General features: G+C 41.6%; 1 protein-coding gene across 1 annotated transcript in view; it reads left to right on the top strand.

The window, feature by feature from the left end:
* atp2b3b (ATPase plasma membrane Ca2+ transporting 3b) overlaps positions 1-17,368 on the top strand; it is a 55,421-nt gene extending 38,053 nt beyond the window's left edge. Inside the window, exons 21-26 of the mRNA XM_028582907.1 lie at positions 473-686; positions 2,157-2,368; positions 4,579-4,686; positions 7,117-7,299; positions 8,838-8,997; positions 17,261-17,368. Of these exons, the coding sequence (XP_028438708.1) occupies positions 473-686; positions 2,157-2,368; positions 4,579-4,686; positions 7,117-7,299; positions 8,838-8,997; positions 17,261-17,286 (903 nt within the window). The 3' untranslated portion in view covers positions 17,287-17,368. The remainder of the gene's footprint in view (positions 1-472; positions 687-2,156; positions 2,369-4,578; positions 4,687-7,116; positions 7,300-8,837; positions 8,998-17,260) is intronic.
* Positions 17,369-20,337: the final 2,969 nt, after the last annotated feature.

A 20,337-nucleotide genomic window follows, 5' to 3' on the forward strand; every position in this document is an offset into this window, starting at 1 on the left:
TAATGTTCGGAATCAGGGTCTTGTGAAAAAGGAGCGGAGCAACCGTGTCACCAGTGTCTGTGTCAGTGAAGCCAGACTCGTCTGAAGATGGTCCACGACTAGAGCTGCAAAGATTAATTGAGTAATTGATTAGTTGTCAACTATTAAATGAATCGCAAACTATTTTGATAATCAATTAATCGGTGTGATTAATTTTTTATGAAAAAAGTAAAAAGTCTGTAATTTCAGCTTCTTAAATGTAAATATTTTGTAGTTTCTTCATTCCTCTGTGACAGTAAACTGAATGTCTTTGAGTTGTGGACAAACAAGACATTTGAGGGTCAAGCAGCATCATCTCGGGCTTTGGGAAACACCGATCCACTATTTTCACTATTTTCTGACATTTTATAGACCAAACAACTAATCGATTGATCGAGAAAATAATCAACAGATTAGTCAACAATGAAAATAATGGTTGCAAATCTCTCTGCAGGACTCTCCTCTGAAGGCGGTGCAGATGCTGTGGGTGAACCTTATCATGGACACGTTTGCTTCTCTGGCCCTGGCCACTGAGCCCCCTACTGAGGACCTGTTGCTACGGAAACCCTATGGTCGGAACAACCCGCTCATCTCACTGACCATGATGAAGAACATCCTGGGCCATGGAGTGTACCAGCTGATCATCATCTTCACCCTACTGTTCATAGGTGCACATGCATGCACACACACACACACACAAACACACACACACACACACACTCGCGTCATGAGCTTTTACCTTTGTTCTAATTGTTCTCCACAACAGCCTGAAGTAGCTGGCTTTCATCAATAGGATTCTTGTGAAATTAGGATGATCAGGTTTTATTTCAGGGTGCTTTTAACCAAAAAAGAATGTAACTGGGTACATTTACTCAAGTACAAAATTGAGGTTCTTGTACTTTACTTGAGTCTTTTCTTTTCATGCCACTTTCTCCTTCTACTCCGCTACATTTCAGAGAGAAATGTTGTACTTTTTACTCCACTACGTTAGTCTGACAGCTTTAGTTATTTTACAAATTACACACAAAACACATGTAGTTTATAAAATATGATGTTTTATTATAAATTAAACTACCCAACAATATAACTGCCTACAAGTCCAGCTGACATTATTAGACCATTAAACACTGAGTTGATTGACACAACTGTTTTGATCGTTTTCAGTTTCTAAAATGGGAGAATTTTTCTGCATTGAGTACTTACTACTTTAATACTTTAATTTTCCTGCAGGACTTTTACTTGTAACTTGAGTATTTTTACAGTTTTGTATTAGGACTTTTACTTAAGTAAAGGATCTAAATACTTCTTCCACCGCTGGCACTATGGTGGATACACATAAAAATACACAGCCACCTTAGCAGCTACAGTGTTAACTGTTAAAGTGCCCATATTATGAAAAAATCACTTTTTCTGGGATTTGGGGTGTTATTTTGTGTCTCTGGTGCTTCCACACGCATACAAACTTGGAAAAAAAAACTTTAAAGTCGAGTGAGATACGGTTTCTGAATGTGTCCTGCCTTCAGTCTCCCGGTGAGCTGGTCAAAATCTGCACGGCTTTCTACGTCACTAGCCGAAACGAAGGGGCTAACCGTAGCATGCTAGCGCTATCATGCTAGCTCGTTCTCAATGGCAAAACACTGCTGCAACACACATCAGTTCACCATAATCTACAAAATAACTACTTACATGTCCCTGTTCTGCAGGTATTCCACGCAAAGTGTCTCCTCGTTTAGAAGAAGTCTCCCGGCTAATCCTGTCTCGTAACTGAGCGATGTTGTTTAAACAGCTAGCTAGCTGATATGATCCTTACCTAGCGACTGCGCATGTGCAACTGCCATCAAAGATGTTACAGCAGTAGATGTCTCACTCTGTAGCTAAAACAGAGACCTGAACACAGGGTGAAAAGAGGAGCTGCAGCAATGTGCAGTACAACAAAAATATGGTGTTTTTTGAAAATTAAACCATGTAAACCTTTTCTGGTACAACCTGAAAATACAATTATAAACCTGAAAATGAGCATAATATGGCTGCTTTAATTCTTTATTTGTCTTGCAGCAGACCAAACACACCTCCAAATGAACAACAGAGCTCATAATTTTTCCTTTTTTCACACCTTTCATCCTTTCTTTACCCTCCAGGCGAGCGCATTTTTAACATCGACAGTGGCCGCAATGCTCCACTCCACTCCCCTCCCTCTGAGCACTACACCATCATCTTCAACACCTTCGTCCTAATGCAACTTTTCAACGAGATCAACGCTCGCAAGATCCACGGAGAGAGAAATGTCTTTGACGGCATATTTGCCAACCCCATCTTCTGCGCCATTGTTCTGGGGACCTTCGGCGTGCAGGTGAGGTTAACCCTTAACCCTCTACTGTTTGGTAGAGAACGTTTTGAGTTTTGTTTAGATTATTTTGGAGGCATTTTGGACAGGAAATGCAGGGAGGGAGAGATGTAGAGATTTCCTGACTGGAATTGAACTAGGTACATTCATTGGCCACTCGGCTACAAGATGCCCTGTGATTTGTGGTATCTTGTTGTAATTTAGTTTTTAGTAAACTCAATCCGACTAAGCATCTTGAAAGTTAAAAAGATTTTAAAGTATGTAAGGCTACAAAAAACAGACCGGATTGTTTAAGGTAGAGACTTTTGAGGATCAACAAAATTGATCTTGCCGTGTGGTATTTTTATGGGGTTTGTATGTAGTTATTAGACAGGTCTTTAATGTCTAATTCACTGTTTGATAAGTATATTCGGTAAATTCATGTTTTAGTCTGAAATCTTGCTTCTTTCATTATCTGCTCCCATTTATGTTACATTTTTTGTTACTGCATTATGCTGTTGCAGTAATACAAAATCAGTACTTCTGTGTCCATCCCAAAGGTGATTGTAAAGTAATATAAACTTGAATGTCTTCAACAGATGGGTGCTGCGTTTCAGTGATGTCCTGTGGTGTCTTGGTCAACTTCTTAGTCTTTAAAAGTAAAGCAAATTAATGTGATTTTAAGGCCTTGAGAGCTTGTCAATCATCACATTTTCTTTCACTTTGCAACCCGTCCCAACAAACCAACAAAAGGAGGATTGTTTGTTAAATTGACTCACAATGAATACAAAACAAATGCACTAAGCAGACACAAAGACGCAGACAAGCAAGCAAAAACAGAGTGAGGGACGGAGAGAGAGAAAAAGAGGGCTATTTTCCAAAGCTCTTTAGTGCTGGGTGTTACTCTGGGGAGAACCAAGAGAAGAGAGAGAGCTGGAGGGGATGACAGTGATTTGGAGTGTGAGAGCGATGAAGAGACAGTTCAGAGGGATTTGGAAAATTAGAGATGAGAGAAAGCTGAAGGCTGGAGGCATCTTGAGAGACGTGAAAGAGAGAGATAAGTAAGAAAGATGTTTCCTCCCTCCCTGCAGAAAGATATTATTACTGTATGTGATCCCAGTGAGATTTATGACTTTATGACTGTGCATTTTGGTGTCAAGATGATAGTGTCACTCTGATAAACCTCGCTCTTGTTGTAAATGATCATGTTGCTATTTAAAATACTGTTGCTACATCCACTGAGGCAAATAGACCTATAGGAGCATGGTGTTACTGTGATCCACCTATGAAAACGCAGACAGGAAACCAGCCACCTTTAATGTGGATGCCCAATCAGTACTGATGGTACATGTAGTCCATTAAAGAAATAAATTCCACAGTGTGTGCTATATTGACTGAAAAAGTGAGTTCTTCTGCTCGCAGGAGCCGTGTCAGCTGTGCCTACATGTACCAGGATGCATTGCGCACGAGTGGTGACTTCACTAAGCTCTAGCTTTTTTAGATAACAAAATAAACTTACAAACTGTCAACAAAGGAAATATTCTTACACCTCAACTTGGAAAATACAAACCGTACACCTTCTGAGTTGAGACCAGACAAGATTAATTACCGTTACTCATTGTACAACACACTTATTCAAACGGAAACTGAATTAACCTTAGAGAATCCATCATAGTTAGTCTTTCCACTGTTCCAACAATCAGCAACTGTTTTTGTAGGAATAAATCTTTAATTCACAGAGTAAGATGTGAAACGGCGGAAGTAGAGCAGATTTCGTAGCTGTCCCAGAGACACAGAGCACATTGGAAAGAACTGCAGGTCTTTTTTTCACACCATATCCCTCATTCAGATAGATAGAGATAAGGTTGAAATACACACAGATACATTTCCATGACCTGATGTTGGTCAGGTCAGATTGTGAAAGGACGTTTCATGATCTTCCTAGCCATTCAGGGAAAGCTATACCTCATGAATAATTAAATACAATACTCAAACACTAAATGTCTGCATGTGTTATTACACATCTTGGTTTGATGTTTATTAGATGCAGCAGGGATTACAGTGAAAATGCCACCTTGTACTTTCCTACTTGAAGTCGTGACAAACTAGAAGATAGAGGTGTTGAATGTTGACACATACTGGCATTATTTTAGGTTTTTTGCAGTACCGGTTTCTCCCTCAAAACTGTGTTTGTATGTGTGACAATAATGATGTCCCTCACTGTGTTTCTGCTGCAGATTGTGATTGTGCAGTGGGGAGGGACGCCCTTCAGCTGTGCCCCTCTCAACGTGGAGCAGTGGCTCTGGTGTCTGTTCGTGGGAGTTGGAGAGCTCCTCTGGGGGCAGGTAAGCAGCTCTTCAGCCTGCTGAGTCAAACCTTACTGAGCTGAAATGTAGACTATCAGGCCTGGTTTACCTAGAGTTTTCTCTGAGGGGAGGCTAATGCTAGCCCCAAACTCGAGGATAAATGGGCAGATTTTGGGTCTGATTTGCCATTCCCAACAATCGAATGGGTGTTCCCGATTCGAGGCTGGTCTGAACAGATTATCTGCCGAAATCATATGATAGTCTGAAAGGAACCGCTATGGAATATTGAGCAGAAACCCGCAACAGCAATGACAGCGAGCTGACTGGGAAGCGTCACTAGCCGGATGTTACATACTTGTGTAGAACAGAAACGTGGCTGTAAACAGTGGGAATATAATTTCTGTCTCCCGAGCCAAGTGGACAGTTTTTGTCACAAAATTGTTATTCGATTCTTTCGTATGATTTTCGGTCGCCTACTATATCTGCATACTTTCAGCTAGAAAAAACTTTCAAATATTAAAATGTTCAGCTCTTTACTGACATTTGTGCTTGTATTCAACTTTTCTCCACCATATATACTTTTTGAAATATTAAGCTTTTTTCTTTTTACATTGAAAGTCAATGGAGCAATCTTTAAATCCTGTTCAGGCTTTTCCCACTTCTAAATGCTACTCCTCCCACATACTTTCACCTACAGATGTGATTCAAACTTTAAACTATTCAAAAAACCTTCAGCTATTGGAAAATGATTCAGCTTTTTGATAGCTTTTATAGTTTTTGTGTGATCACTGTTTAAATTTAGTGCTTCTTTAAGCATTTTCTGCGTTTTTAAGGGCTGCTAAGTGGTTTTTTATCACTTTTTGTCAACATACTATCCCTTTTTATCACTTTTTTCGACAAACTATACTATGACTTTTTTATCACTTTTTTCAACATACTTTACTATGACTTTTTTAATCACTTTTTCAACATGCTATAAGATGACTTGTTTTACTTTTCTGTCTAATTGGAAGACAGAAGGTTGAGTGGTTGAATCCTATATAAGTTTTGAGGTCCAATATGCTAACTGAAAGAGACTTTTTCATGCTATACTATGACTTTTTTCGACATACTATACTATGACTTTTTTCAACATACTATACTATGACTTTTTATCACTTTTTTCAACATACTGTGACTTTTTATCACATTTTTCAACATGCTATGCTTTGACTTTTTTCAACATACTATACTGACACTTTTTATCACATTTTTCGACATACTATCGTATGACTTTTTTCAGCATACTATACTTTGACTTTTTTATCACTTTTTTTGACGTGCTATACCTTCCTATATACCTATACCTACTTTTTTTTTTTTACTTAAAATATTCCACTTTTGTTTAATACATTATTTGTATTTTTCAACATTTCAATGAAATTCATACAAATTAAAACCATTCCCTCTTTTCCAACTATTCTCACTACTTCAATTATTCTCAATTAACACTCAATTATGCCAGAAATCCAGTTTAGTTTTAGCAATTTAGTTTTTTTTATTTTTTTATTTTATTATTCACAAGCATTTTCTGCAGGAAATGCATTTTGTGGTTTTGTTTGTTTTTCGGAGCAAAAAATGTCACCAAGTGCTACCATCTGACAGCAACAGTTTGATCATGCAGGTTTCTGTGAGATCCCAAGTCCCTGGAATCGCCACGCTTTAAATTGTTCAGGAGAATGCCAAGTGTTTGGTCCTGCATCTTAACTGAGTTGACCGGGGATGTGAGTTCTCGGTATGTGTCCACAGTGGCGTTTTTTTTGTCAGGAGGGATTGCCCCGCTTTCCAGCATTAGACGGTTCATGGGCTTGCAACTAGCAGTTATCAGTTTCTCTTCAATGACCACTGATAAGCAAAGAAAACAGATTACAGCTTTCTACAACTGCGATGGCTAAACCTGATTGGACGAACGCTTCACTCGGGGACTGTCTGCTCTTGGATTTCAAAACAGACCAACATGGCAACGTGTTTGGCTAATTTCACTTATTTTAGGCTTATTTTAGGCTATGCCTGTTGCTGAATCGGTCTTCATTTTAGATCACCAACAGATTGTTTGATTTCTATATGCCATAAGGAGCACCAGGAAGAGTAAGAGGAAAGTGATTTTTTCATAGATGATTTGCTTCATATAGTACTGTGAGGATATAGTTTTTTTTTTAAAAGTTACTAACTGCAACTATAAACCTGTTGACGTCTGTGGTCTCTCACAGATGATTTTTAAAATCTGTTAAGATTTGAACATCCTCTAGTGTGCAAACATTTTCACACTGACTTAGATAACACCTCTGATCTATTCTATCCTCTACTTAATTCTGTTGGAATAATCTGGCATTATCTGATCCAAAATGGTTAGTAAATCTCACAGGTGCTCAGTTTAACGCCATACTAGCGTCTTCTGGTAAATAACAATTTAACAAACGTGGCTTCCAGGTGATTGCCACGGTGCCAACAGCCCGGCTGCCATGCCTGAAGGAGGCAGGGATGGGCCACGAGCCTGGGGAAGAGGAAGGTGAGGAGATGGCAGAAGATGAGGAGGAGATTGACTGTGCTGAGAGAGAGCTGCGCCGTGGACAGATCCTCTGGTTCAGAGGCCTCAACCGCATCCAGACCCAGGTACTGTTTGACCAGACCACCAAAATAAACCTTAACCAACCTCTTTCGCAGAAATAGAGACACAACACCTCAACCAGAAGTTTCACTTGGTCATGACACACAAGCAGTTTGTTTAAGGTGAATTAGAGATAAATGGGGAATCTACCAAAAGTATGATGAAAACCAAAAGACAAAATGATGTAGGAATCTGAATTTGAATGCCTAATGTTTGCACTTTGCAAATTAGTTTGGGGTTATATTGTTCCTAAATTGTTTAGTATCACTGCCTAAATAAACTGCCAGTATCATGGCCGTTACATACTAACATAAGAGACTTTTGGAAAGAAAGTCCTTTAAGAGATCTACTGCAATATTGACTCTTCTATAACAGATATACAATTTAAGTTAAGTTTAAACACTGTATCTGTTTTGTTCTTACTCATCAATAGTCTTTATCTCATCCTGTCTGTGATTTTCTTCTGACTTGTGCCAAACATAATAATTCCAGTTTTTTCTCTCCTACACAGCTACTGCTCAAACCTCATGAAATAGCTTTATCTAACTTGGAAGTGGTATTTTAGAGGCTGATAAACATCACGATAGAGGATAAATGCTGTGATCGTGTGTGTATATCGCTGCAGCGGCACTTGTTATGCGTGTGTGTGTGTGTGTGTGAGAGTGTTATTAAGTAGACAGGCTTTTGACTTGCTTGATTACTTTAATTGATTGATTCTTGCACTGCTTTGTGTGAGAATGTACATTGAGACAGCAAAACAGCATCAATACGAACAACAAGCGGCTAACAGCCTTCTAAGCAGTGTTAGAGATCCAGGCAAGAGTCTCTGCTTAAGTGCCTCGGCGTAAAGTGGTCAGTTTTTCATTAAGAGGGTTTGGTCTGAGTGTGCAGACAACAAATACCCATGCAAACACACACTCACACACACACAACCACACAACCACATATACACGCACAGTCATCATTTAGAATTATTGTTGGTTAGTAGAGCTGTAAAGGTTAATCAATTAATTGATTAGTTGTCAACTATTAAATTAATCGGCAACTATTGTGATAATCGATCGGTTTGAGTTATTTTTTTATGAAAAGTCTAACTTCAGCTTCTGAAATGTGAATATTTTGTAGTTTCTTCCCTCCCCTAAGACAGTAAACTGAACACACACATATATATATATATATATATATATATAAGTTGTGGACGAAACAAGACATTTGAGGACGTCGTCTTGAGCTTTGAGAAATACTGATCAACATTTTTCACTATATCTGACATTTTATAGACCAAACAACTAATCGATTGATCGACAGGTGAATCGACAGGTGAATCGACAATGAATATACAGTAATCAGTAGTTGCAGCCCCATTGGTCAGGAACATTGAGAAAGCAGTTGTGATGCACCATCAAAGGACATTTGAATGCTGTTTCTATCATTTCTGCTGTGAGGAAATGATGAAACACACAAACATGACACAAAAACACACATACACTCAGACCGGCCTCCTGCCCTCACTGAGTGCTGCTGTTTTGTCTCTGTCCTGCAGATGGAGGTAGTGAGCACGTTCAAGCGAAGCGGTTCGTTTCAGGGAGCGGTGAGACGGCGTTCCTCCGTGCTCAGTCAGCTCCACGACGTAAACACTATCTCTACCCCCTCTCACGTAGCTCTCTCCACCGCAACAGCCAATACCAGCCCAGCCCCCGGGAGTGAGTCCGCCGAACGCATGTACACACATACATACACACACAAACACACACACACACGTATACCTGCAAACATACTTGCAGTCACCTTCTCTCCCTCTCACACTCATTCGTAGACACAAACACACACACTGCTGCACGGCACGTGGACTGCAGTATTTTTACTCTCTATGGTTGTGTCCCCTCCGGCTCGCTCGCTGCTCGTGTGTGTGCAATGTCTCCTCTATTCTTTTCTCTTATTCCCCCTTTCAAACAGCACCCAGTCCTGACCGGCTGTGTAGTTCTGGTCTGATCTGGTCTGGTCCAAATCCAGTCCCGGTCCCAGTCCAGAGTCTGTTTTGTCGTTGAGTGTTGGTCGGTGCAGGAGGCGGCTTGCTGTTCTCTCTCTGTCTGAGGTGTCCTGACAGAAACGGAGCAGCATTCTTCATAAAGAAAGAAAGTGATTTTTAAAAGAACCAAAAGAAGAGATCGAAGCAGCGTACACAGTTTGAATTACTCCGACAAGGCACGGACGCATCCTTAAGTTCAGAGAGCAAATGGCTGCTCCTCCTGCACCATGTGTTATTTCCTGTCTGTGAATGAGGTCAAGCGTGGTTACTGTGGTAGCCCTGCTGTGAACATCGCTAATGTAAAGGAGCGGTGTCATTTAATTTTCAAAAAAAAAAAAAAAAAAGAATATATAGTGTTGCTGTAACAATTCTGTGACTCCTTTTATTCGTAAAAAATGCTACGATTAGATTTCACTGCCATAGAATTCATTCTCATTACCAAATGGCTTTCATATGGCTTCTTCAAGTCTCTAAACTGTAAACCTTCGAGTATAAAAGCCCCATAACACTCTATCACTATTGCTTTCTTTCTCCTTCTTTTGCTCCTCTCACTTATGTCCGGTGCTGCAATTGTTGTCTACTGGTTGTTTCTGTAACAGTATTTCCAGCTCCAACGCCACAAGTTTGGCCCCCCGATGTCTCCAAAAAGTCCTGATTTTTTTCTCTCTGTGCAGTCTGTTTTTTACCTCTCTCTCGCTCTCTCTCTCTCTCTCTCTCTCTCTCCCTCTCTCTCCCTCTCTCCATCAAAGTTCTCTCTTTTTTCTTCTATATTTATGAGATATTACAGGTTCCCTGTTTGCAGAAATATTCTGTGAAATGTATTCTAATTGTTCTTCATAAGTAGAGTTGTTCTTTTGTCGAGGTATTTAGATTTTTACCAGATCTAAATACGGGCTCTTGTAAAGCATACTGATAAGATTTCTTTAGTAGGTTTTCTCTCCATTTAAAAAAAAAACTTACTTTGTCCTTTACCTCATCCCTTTTTGTCATCCTCCCATCTCCTTACTGGAGTAGCGTCCACTCTTCATGTTTTCTCTTAATTTCTTTGTATGTCAGTTCCGCACGTGTCTGTTTGCAAGTGTGTTTATGTGTGTGCATTTGCTGACATATCCGAGAGCCGTAGTTTGACTTGTGTGTGTTTCTTTGTCAGTGTGTGAGTGTGTGCTTGTGTATGAGTGTGTATGTGTGTGCATGCATGTGTGTGGTTGTGCGGCCTCTTCATTTGATTGTCTTCATCCGTCTTCTCAGTTGCTTCTCCTTACCTTCCTTGCTCCCTTTAGTCCATCCTTCCTTCCTTCCATTCCACGCTGCCTTCCTCCCCACGCTGCTCCATCACCTGTAGGTATAGATAGAGAGGCGCGGCAGACACCACACTGTTTTGATCATATCCTGAACAGACACAAACACATACTTCTCACCATCCCTTTGTAACATCATCATAATAATAAGGAATACAATGTATTATATCATTATTCAGAGCTGGGCATTGCTGCAACATTTGCTGCCTGATAGAAAAAACAACTAAATTACAAAATACTAAAAGTAAAATACAAAATACAGTCAAAGTATGGAACTAGGGTTCAGGTCCCACCCCTGCTAGCTCATTGCTTGCTTTTTTCCAATTCTTTTTCCTTCATTTGAAGAGCTTGTTGTGTCCAGATCTCTTACTTAACAGTAGTATGACACATACTCACATTTTGAAGTCATCCTCTTGTGGTTCAATTCCTGAAACCAAATGAATTTGACAAGTAGGGAATGTGAAGAAGCAAGCATGAACTTAAAGTTTAATGTGATTTAGGTTTGCTTCTCTCAATCACTTCACGTTGTATGTAGGCAGCCCGTGTCAAATTAAAAGTCCAATTGTTCCCTTTTGCTTGCGCTTTTAGGATGAAGTTTATTCAAAAAGCCGAATTCAGGTCGTGTCAGATACACTTCCAGCCACAGAAAAGTATGAATTGATCCTCCTAACAAGTAACTTCTTTGTTGTTCAAAAGCTCGAGTCTCTAGCTAAAGCAGCTCTGTGAGACTGTAGACACAGTAGTGCTTTAAGCTACATGCTAATGTCAGCATGCTAACATGCAGATTTTTGGCAGGTTTAATGTTTACCATGTTCGCCATCTTAGTTTAGTGCATTAGCATGCTAATTTGCTAATAAACATTAAATTCAAAGTACAACTGAGGCTGATGGGAATGTCATTGTGTAGGTATTATTTGGTCATATTAGAGAAAATAAAATTGTATCGTCAAAACGATATAAAAATGTTTAACGTATATATTTTTCCATATCTGCGGCCCAACTGGTTACAGCAATATGGTTAACTTTACCGCTGATGACGCCTGCGTACGGGTCGAGACGCCAGGTCGCCCCGGTGAGTGAGCTAACCATGGAGATAACTAATGCTTTGTTTGCACTGCAGCCGTTAGCGCTGGCCCTGTTTCCTCCACCCTCCTCGCTCCCTTTGTGATCCGCTGTATGAGCACAAATATTGATTCAAAAGCGATTTTTATTTATTCAAAATGGTCCGCCAGACTCTATGTTCCAAACTCCGTCCAATGCCGTGATTGACCAATCAGAATTGAGTATTCAACAAGGCCGTGTAATAAATGATGATATATATCGTTAGCGAGATATGTGATGACCTATATCGGGATGACCCGTTTTAGAAGATTTCCATCTTTGGTAGGAAACCAATGAGCTTAGGGCTGGTAGCCACATACAGGGTAGGAAGTCAGAAAGTAGAGAGAGGTGTGCACCATCTGATATTACCTGTCACACATTGTGGAATTTTTTTTGTATGTCTGAAGGTGCTAATAAAAAGTTGATCACAAAAAAAAAAGTATAGAGACGCGAATTCCCTCCCCTTCCGGTGGACCATTTGAGCCATAAATCACACATATGATGTTCGTCAATTTAAAAGTAAAATTTGCAAGTAAAGAAAGTCACAGTTTGTCGTAGGTTTGTCGTAGTACCACTTTCAGTACTTTCTTCCGATCACCTAAAGCCTGATGAAATGGTCTGATATGGGAATCCCAGAGCAACAAACACACACTACAAATGATTGCCTATGTGTTATCAAGACAGAATGACCTGTCCCTCCGGCTTCAGGGTCATTATTTTACTACACTGGGCTTTGCAACGCAGACCCCGCCCTCAGACTTGGCACTGTGCCCCGTTGCAGTATGATGTGCGTAAGTTCTGACGTCGACACCATCACCTCCCTGACTTTTACAGCCAAAGCTATCATCACTGGCTAAGAAAAGAGCCTAGCGATATCTGAGAGAAACATCTCAAATATTAAATTGAGATATCAAAATGCTCTAAGTAGATGTCTCTGTTTTATGCTTTCATCCACCTGAGCTGTGCTGGACCTTTAGTGATCCATCTGGATCTTCCGAACCGATCTATGGATCCAGTTTGTTTTCATTTCAGACTGGCAGTTACACTTAGGTTAAGAAAACAGATGAATACGAAGGTTTGCGTTGGTCAGGATACCTTAAGGGGAATGATGGGCTGTTTAGACTAAATCTCAAATCCATCCTCAGCTCCTCAATTCTTTGATAAAGATCTTTCATATTAAAAAAAAGAAGCCTCCCTTCTCAGCTTTTGCTCCTTAAATAGGACGCGAGTAGGAGACATGAAGAGAAGATGCGTTGAATTGAGGAAGGTGTTGCTGAGGCGTTGCTATGGATTAGAGCTCAGTCATCACATATCAAAGGGTGGGTGCTACTCAGAGTCAGGCCACACTGTGGGAAATGGGAGCCATTAACAAGTCATCTACCTCACAGCTTTTCCCTGAATTTATGTTGCAGTTTCTTCTCATGAGCAATTGTTTTGCACTCAGCAGCCTCTCTACCTTCCAGCGCCTATTTCCTTCTCGTACTTTAACCATCCTTGTTTTTCCATTAAGCACTGCTGAAAGAGCCGACAGTGAGAGAGGGAAAGAGAGAGAAAGAGAGAGAGAGAAAGAAAGAAAGTGAAAGACATGAGTAACACAGAAGTGCCCTGACCTCCAGGCCGCTCTGGTCACACTGGGGACATTATATACTCGAAAGTTTACACTTTCCATGGAGACAAAATGAAAACAAACCAAGCGCTGACGAAGTGAGAAAGTAACATTCTGACACCTTCTCAGTCTGCATGAGGTGTTTTTCTACTGTCTGACAGGCTCTTTGGAAAAACACACAAAGCACTGAACCTACTGCTTGACCGTCTGTCTGTACGTCTGTCTGTCAGTCTATCATATATGGCAGAGTCATATATAGAGACTCCTCTTAGTTTGGCCGACTGCAGCACCGATCTCCATTCAGCTGTCTGACCATCCACCTCTCATAATCACAGTTTGGACTCCAGTTGGTGTTGCAGCTTCTTCTCTGTTGATCTCATTCGGCCCAAACTGTCTCTATGTAGGGCTCTGCCTGTGCCTGTCAGTGTATTTGCATTGAACTGTATCTGTTTCTTTTGAGCTCATGCTGCTTCTTTTCCTCTGTTTGGGCTTGGGAGGAGGGTGCATGGACCAACTGCCATGGCAAAGGAATGTGTTTACGCACGCATACACTGCATAATGCACCTTCAAGTACACTCATAGACCTCACTTTTGTGTGTGTGTGTGTGTGTGTGTGTGTGTGTGAGAGAGAGAGAGAGAGAGAGAAAGACAAAGAAAGGGAGCATAAGTGACAAAGATGTGATTCAGCATGACCTGGCTGCCTCTCTCTTTGCGACAGGGCTGACACCCAAGCTTCTCTCTGGCTTTTGAACCAATCATCTTCTGTTTCTAGTAATATAACCAATCCCATACTGTTCCAACATGCTGATTTTCTGTGACGTCATCTTTCTGTTTTGCAAGACTTGCTTATTTTTTTTCTATCCTGCAGCGACTTCACAATCAGCATCATCGTTTCAATCACTCTGCTCTTCTCTGTCCCTCACTGCTGCATGGCTGCAGTACATTTCGCACATGCCCGTGTGTGTGTGTGTGTGTGTGTGTGTGTGTGTGTGTGTGTGTGTGTGTGTGTGTGTGTGTGTGTCTGGCTGTCGATGTGTTTGCATGTATAAACCAGCTCACTTTAACAAACAGCACCCATGATTGACAACTGTCCAATGCATGCAGATGTCAACCTCCAAGCCGCACGATATGGAAACAACTGAACTGTTGGTTCACTCAGTTACGCTGCTGCTGCATGGACGTTTGTGTGTGTTTGTGCGTGTGTGTCTGTATGGTCACTGCTATAGGTTCTTGCCCTTATTTTATGTTGTACAACAAACTCACCATTTCTGCTTTTTTTCTCCATCTGTGCCTAATAACCTCCCTTATTTGTGCGTGTGAATGCATGTGATCCAGTGTGCCGAGGTATGAATGTTTTCACCACACATGCACACACACACACACACACACACACACACACACACATATGCTGTGTGTATAATGTGAAGCATCTGCAGTGTTTCTGGTCTTTGTGATGGTGGCTACTGAATGCTCTAGTCTTGTGAGGTTTGATTGGTGTGTGAGAACTGACAAAAATATATGTCATAAGCCAACTCATTTTGAATTCTTTTTTTTTTTTTTGTCTGGTGGAGACGGACAGGATCAGGTGGACGCTCTGTTGATACTGAATTTGTCGAGATATTTGTGTTCCTAAAGTTACAGTAATATCATTTCAAAGTTATATAAGTTACTTTGATATCTTGCAATGAAATCATGCACTCTCTACAAAATGAGTGAGGACGGATTAAATGTCCCTGAAAGAATAACACGGAGGAGACATGACTAAGAAATAAACAGCATCTTGATGTTGAAATAGTCCAGAGGCAAAGTGAGGTTGCGAATAAACTTGCCTTTAAAGGTGCTCTGCCATACAAAACCGTTTTTACTTGCATTTTTTGAAATATGTTAGGTCCATATGTGTTTGTGTTATGTGGTGAATGTGAAAATGAACTGCTACCTCCTCGGTCAGCTCTAGTCACTGAAAAGAAATAAGCAGAGAAATCAGGCCAATTACAAAAGCTGGTCAGTCTGACATCATACTGCCTGAGCTTATTACTATTCATGAGCTCGCCCAGTTGCGCTGGGTAAAGGATTCTGACAGCCAGGCTCTCATTGGCTAGCTGTTAGCCAATCAGATTCAAACAGCTTAGCTTGTTGAATATTAATGAGAACTGGCAGAAATCGAGCTGAGTCTTCCTGTAGGCTTTCTATACCACGCTAGAAAGGCTTGAAACAAGGTAACCAAGGCATTTTTTTCCACAAAAAAATGTTACAGAGTCCATGGTAGAACTTTACCACAAAGTAATGAAGTACGTGTGGCAGGGCACCTTTAAATTTGGTGACAGTTTCAAACTCATGCCAAAACGTTTTGTTTATTCATTACCGGATACAGCAGATACTTTCAAAAGTCCAAAGCTGTCTTGCCAAATAACACATAATCCTTATGGTGAGGAGGAAACTCTTTAAGTTGTTTGTGGTTCAGAACTCTCAATCTCTGGCCTTTAGATTTTCCAGATGTTAGCCGGTTAGCTTAGCTATAGCATAAAGACTGGAAGCAGGGGAAAACAGCAAGCCGGGCTCTGTCCAAAGGCAAGAAAATCCACGTACCGGCACCTCTAACATCTGTTTTCTACCAAAATTAGCTTGTATATGCAGGTGTTTTAATTTTTAAACTTAAACTAGGCGATTGACTCCTTTCCCACTGCCAGTGGATGAGTGCTCCTTTCTGCCTATGCTGACAGCCGGAGGCATAATGTTTTCAGGTTGTCCGTCCTTCCATCCTATTATTGTGAATGTGATATTCCAGGACCCCCTGGAGGGAATTTCTTCAAATTTGGAACGACAATCCTCTTTATGGATGAACTGATTAGATTAGATTGTTGATGTAGGTCAAAGGTCAAATGTCACTGTGACCTCACTAGATGCCTACGCTAATTATGACATTTCACACAAATGTCTAACAGGATAAAATGAGGAAGTGATGACATTTTATATCCCAAAGGTCAGCTTCACTGCGACATGATAATGTTCTGCAAAAACACTTATTATATAAAAGTTATTCAACGCCATAACTCGGGAAACTGGCTCTCACATGAAAAGTAACAGAAATAATTATTAAAAAAACATGAAAAAAGGAGAGCTTGAGAGAGAAATCCAAACCCTGCTTACTTTCTCACCGCCACACAGCTGGCCAATCCCAGCATGAAGTGGGTATGAATGTCGGATTGTCGGTTTCAGAAATTGTCGAACACAGGCAACACTAATCGGATGTTGTAAAGTGGGGGTGGGTTTCCAAAGCTATTCAACCATCCGACAAGCAGTTCAGATGCAGTAAATGCCCCTTAAAGCATTAATAATTAAGACATTAAAATTCTGGCTACTTCAGGGAGTCATTACACCCATCGAAGAAATGTTTGTAGATACATTCGTAATCTAGTCTAGACGTTGTCTGTAAAACCTACTTTTTTTTTTACACATTAAACCAAGAGATATGACATTTTGTTACTTTCGGACAGAGCCAAGACAGCTGTTTCCCCGTTTCCAGTCTTCAACCTCAGCTTGTTAGTGGCTATAGTTTCATATTTAGCACACAGACATGAGAGGGGCATCAATCTTCCAATCTAAATCTCGACAAAAATAAGAATCAAATAAGCGTTTTTCCCAAATGTCAAAATAGACTTTTAACTTATTTTTTCAGTATTTTCAGCTCAGTCAAAATGTTTATAGAAAATTAACTGAAAAACTAATGTGATCGAAAGAAGTTATCTTGTATAAACTTTGACTGTAGCCACCTGACCCTGAGTCCGTCCGTCTGTCTGTCACTGTCTGTCTGCTGGAGGACACAAGTCTGTCTGTCTGCTGGGTTTCCCTTGTCTCTATTTTACCTTTTGTTATGTCTAACTATCACCTCTTTCTTTCTTGTGGTCTCTCCCTCGTCTTCCTTTCTTTCGGCAGATGCGAGTGGTGAAAGCATTCCGTAGTAACCTGTACGAGGGCCGGGAGAAACCAGAATCCCGCAACTCCATCCACAACTTCATGGCCCACCCGGAGTTCCTCATCAATGACCTCATCCACAACATCCCGCTGATCGACGACACCGACGTGGACGACGAATCAGAGCTCAGCAGATACCAGCACCTGCACCCGGCCCTCCGCAAGCCGCCACCCCTCCCGCTCAGCCCCCGCCCCCCGCCCGCACCCACCCCACCCGCCCCTACCGCCAGTACAGCCTCCCGGTGACCCCGTGCAACCGAAACAACAACAACAACAGCAGCAGCAGCAGCAGCAGCAGCTCAACAGACACCCACAGCAACAGAAACAGCAGCAACGCAGTTACCCCCAGCAACCGGAGCCCCCATCACCACCACCACCACCAACACCACCACATCCATCACGGCAGGGACAGGCCGGGGAAACCCTCCGCCCCTCACCTGGCCCATCTCTACTGCGTGGAGACCTCCGTATAACTGAGCTGAACGTGGGTCAGGGGGGAAGAGGAGAAGGGGAGGGGGGAGGGGGAGTCTTTGGGAGGGAAAGGGGAGCGGAAGAGAGGGCTGAGGACTCACACATGACATTTTCATCCAATCTCCACACTAACAGGAGGGAGCAAAGGACGGGGGAGGTACCAGAGGGAGTGGACAATGGCTGGAGACTTCTGTTCGCAACTCCCTGAGAACATTTGCAACTTTCCCTCCTTTTTGCCCTTGCTCCAGCCCTCTCAGTCTGACCCGCTGACAACACCACCCCCCCCCCCCGACCCCCCCGAACCCCCCTGCACCCTCAAACCCACCGGCACGTCCCGTCGCCCTACCTGAAGATCCTGCCCACCCCACCCTGCCTGACTGCACACGTGTCACCCACACGCACGGGTCTGCTCTCGCTGCGTTGTCCTGAGTGACGGTGGGTTGGGGAGGGAAGGGGACGGACATCCCAAAAAAAAAAAAAAAAAAAAAAAAAAAACACATCCTTCAACGCTTCAGCAGAACAGGACCACGTCAGGGCTCTGTTTCTATTGGTGTTCATCATTAGTGTTGCTGTCATTTCCCACCTACCGACCTACCGAGCTGCCAAAGCACCATAGTCACCGCCACCATTACTCATCTGGCTGGAATCTACAGCCGATTCAAACATTTTCTTTTCTTTCATTCCTCTCTCTCTTTCAATGTGTGTATGTGTACTGTCTTGTCTCTTCTGAAAAAAAAACGACAAAAACATAACAAAAATAGAAATTGCAAACAAAGATACTGTTCATTTAAACCTAATAGTAAATAGTATGGCTGCAAAAAAAACAACTAAAGGTGGGGGAGGAATACATATATATACAGTATATGTATATGTATATATAATTTGAATGTTTGGGAAGTGACAGCACAGAACTCGTCATGTTAATCACTGTTCTTTCTCCAGCCCGACCTGCCCATTCCCTGAATGCCGCCCCATAAAATCCAAATGACCTGTTATCTGTAATATTGTCCACCCTGCTATGAGAGGATACAGTGTGTGGGATCTCACATTAAATGTGATGAATACATGGATACATATATTAGCCCCATACAGGACTAACAGCCTCCTGCCATGTTGATGAACTGATGAGTATATATTAGTAATATTTATGGACCGAGCCCGGGACGAGCCCATGGGTGAAGTCCTTTCCACTTAATTTCTGTTATGTGTTGCATCATCTTCTCTCTTGCTGTTCCTCAAACCATTTTTGTTGTTTCCTTTGCTCACTTTGTCTTGTCTTGACCCTTCTGGTCTTTCGTTGGTGTGTTTGTGTGTGTGTGTGTGTGTGTGTGTGTGTGTGTGTCAGCTTTTTTTTTTTTTTTTGAAGCATTAACCCTTTAAATGCCATCAAACACACAATGCACAGGCGATGGCCCTTTAAGACTTACATGCACTCGCTTCAAACCCGCTCCTGCTCACGTGCCATTGGGTCGTCTCCATCATGTACCAGTACCCTCTCCATGAGTTTTGTGGACAAAGAGATTGTCTCATTTGATCTGTTGGACGTTCGATCGAGTGCTTTTTACAGAAAGGAGAAAAAAATCACTGTTTGATGTTTAAAAAAAACTAACCATTCGAGCTATGAGGCCCATGTCTTATGTCAGTGTTCAGTTTTAGCTTTAGGCCCAAAGCCCACTCAATCAGGTCCGACCAGTGAGAGCTTATGTGTCATGTCCATGTGTCAAAATACAATGCATTCCCCATCATCATGATATTCAATTAGTTGATTGGGGTATGTTAAAGGAACCCAAAAAAGACCTGTTTTAAAAAGCTTTGACTTCACTTCTCAACAAATGCCCTGAGGAGGTATTAAAACGTCTTGAATTTCTTTTACAGTATAAAAGTCAAAGAAGTTCTCTTGGCTGTCTGGAGACTAGGGGTGTCACGATTCTCCAAATCCATGATTCAGTTTTACTTTAAATTTTAAAAGGTATAATATGAAGGATTTGACTAAATTAGTATTATTAAATATCATGACTTCGCGTAAACATACACGGCCACTTTCTAAAGCCAAGTGCCGTGTTATCTGCACGCATTTTGAGCGCTGTATACAGCAGACGGGTTGGGTTTAGGAAACGAAGAACCGGTTGGCTTTAGTAAAAGAAGAATGCGACGGTTGAGTTTAGGAAACGTGACACGCGGGACACAAAGTAAATGTGACATGTGGGACAAGATCCCCGGTCTCCTGGGTGAAAGTCCTGTGTTGTTTGACCCATCCTCCACTCCGACCAACTTCCCTACGCAGATTTTCGCCCTTTCATACTACTCGCTACGGCGTCAATTCACACGCAATCGCAAGGTAATGTAAGTCAATGGAGGCCAAATGGCGTTGATAAACACGCTAAAAAGCGAGTATGCGTCTTGATAATTGATAATCGAATTGGCGTGTCAAACATACGCCACTTAATGAGATCAATCTGTTTTGTGAGTACGGGACGTTTATGGGCATCAACAAAGAGCTTTTGGGCCCAACGTGGGTGGGTAACCCCCAGCCAATGACAGTGTTCTCATTACCAAATGCTGCTTTG

This window comes from Perca flavescens, chromosome 7 (genome assembly GCF_004354835.1).
Source record: "Perca flavescens isolate YP-PL-M2 chromosome 7, PFLA_1.0, whole genome shotgun sequence".
Taxonomy (NCBI): Eukaryota; Metazoa; Chordata; class Actinopteri; order Perciformes; family Percidae; genus Perca; species Perca flavescens.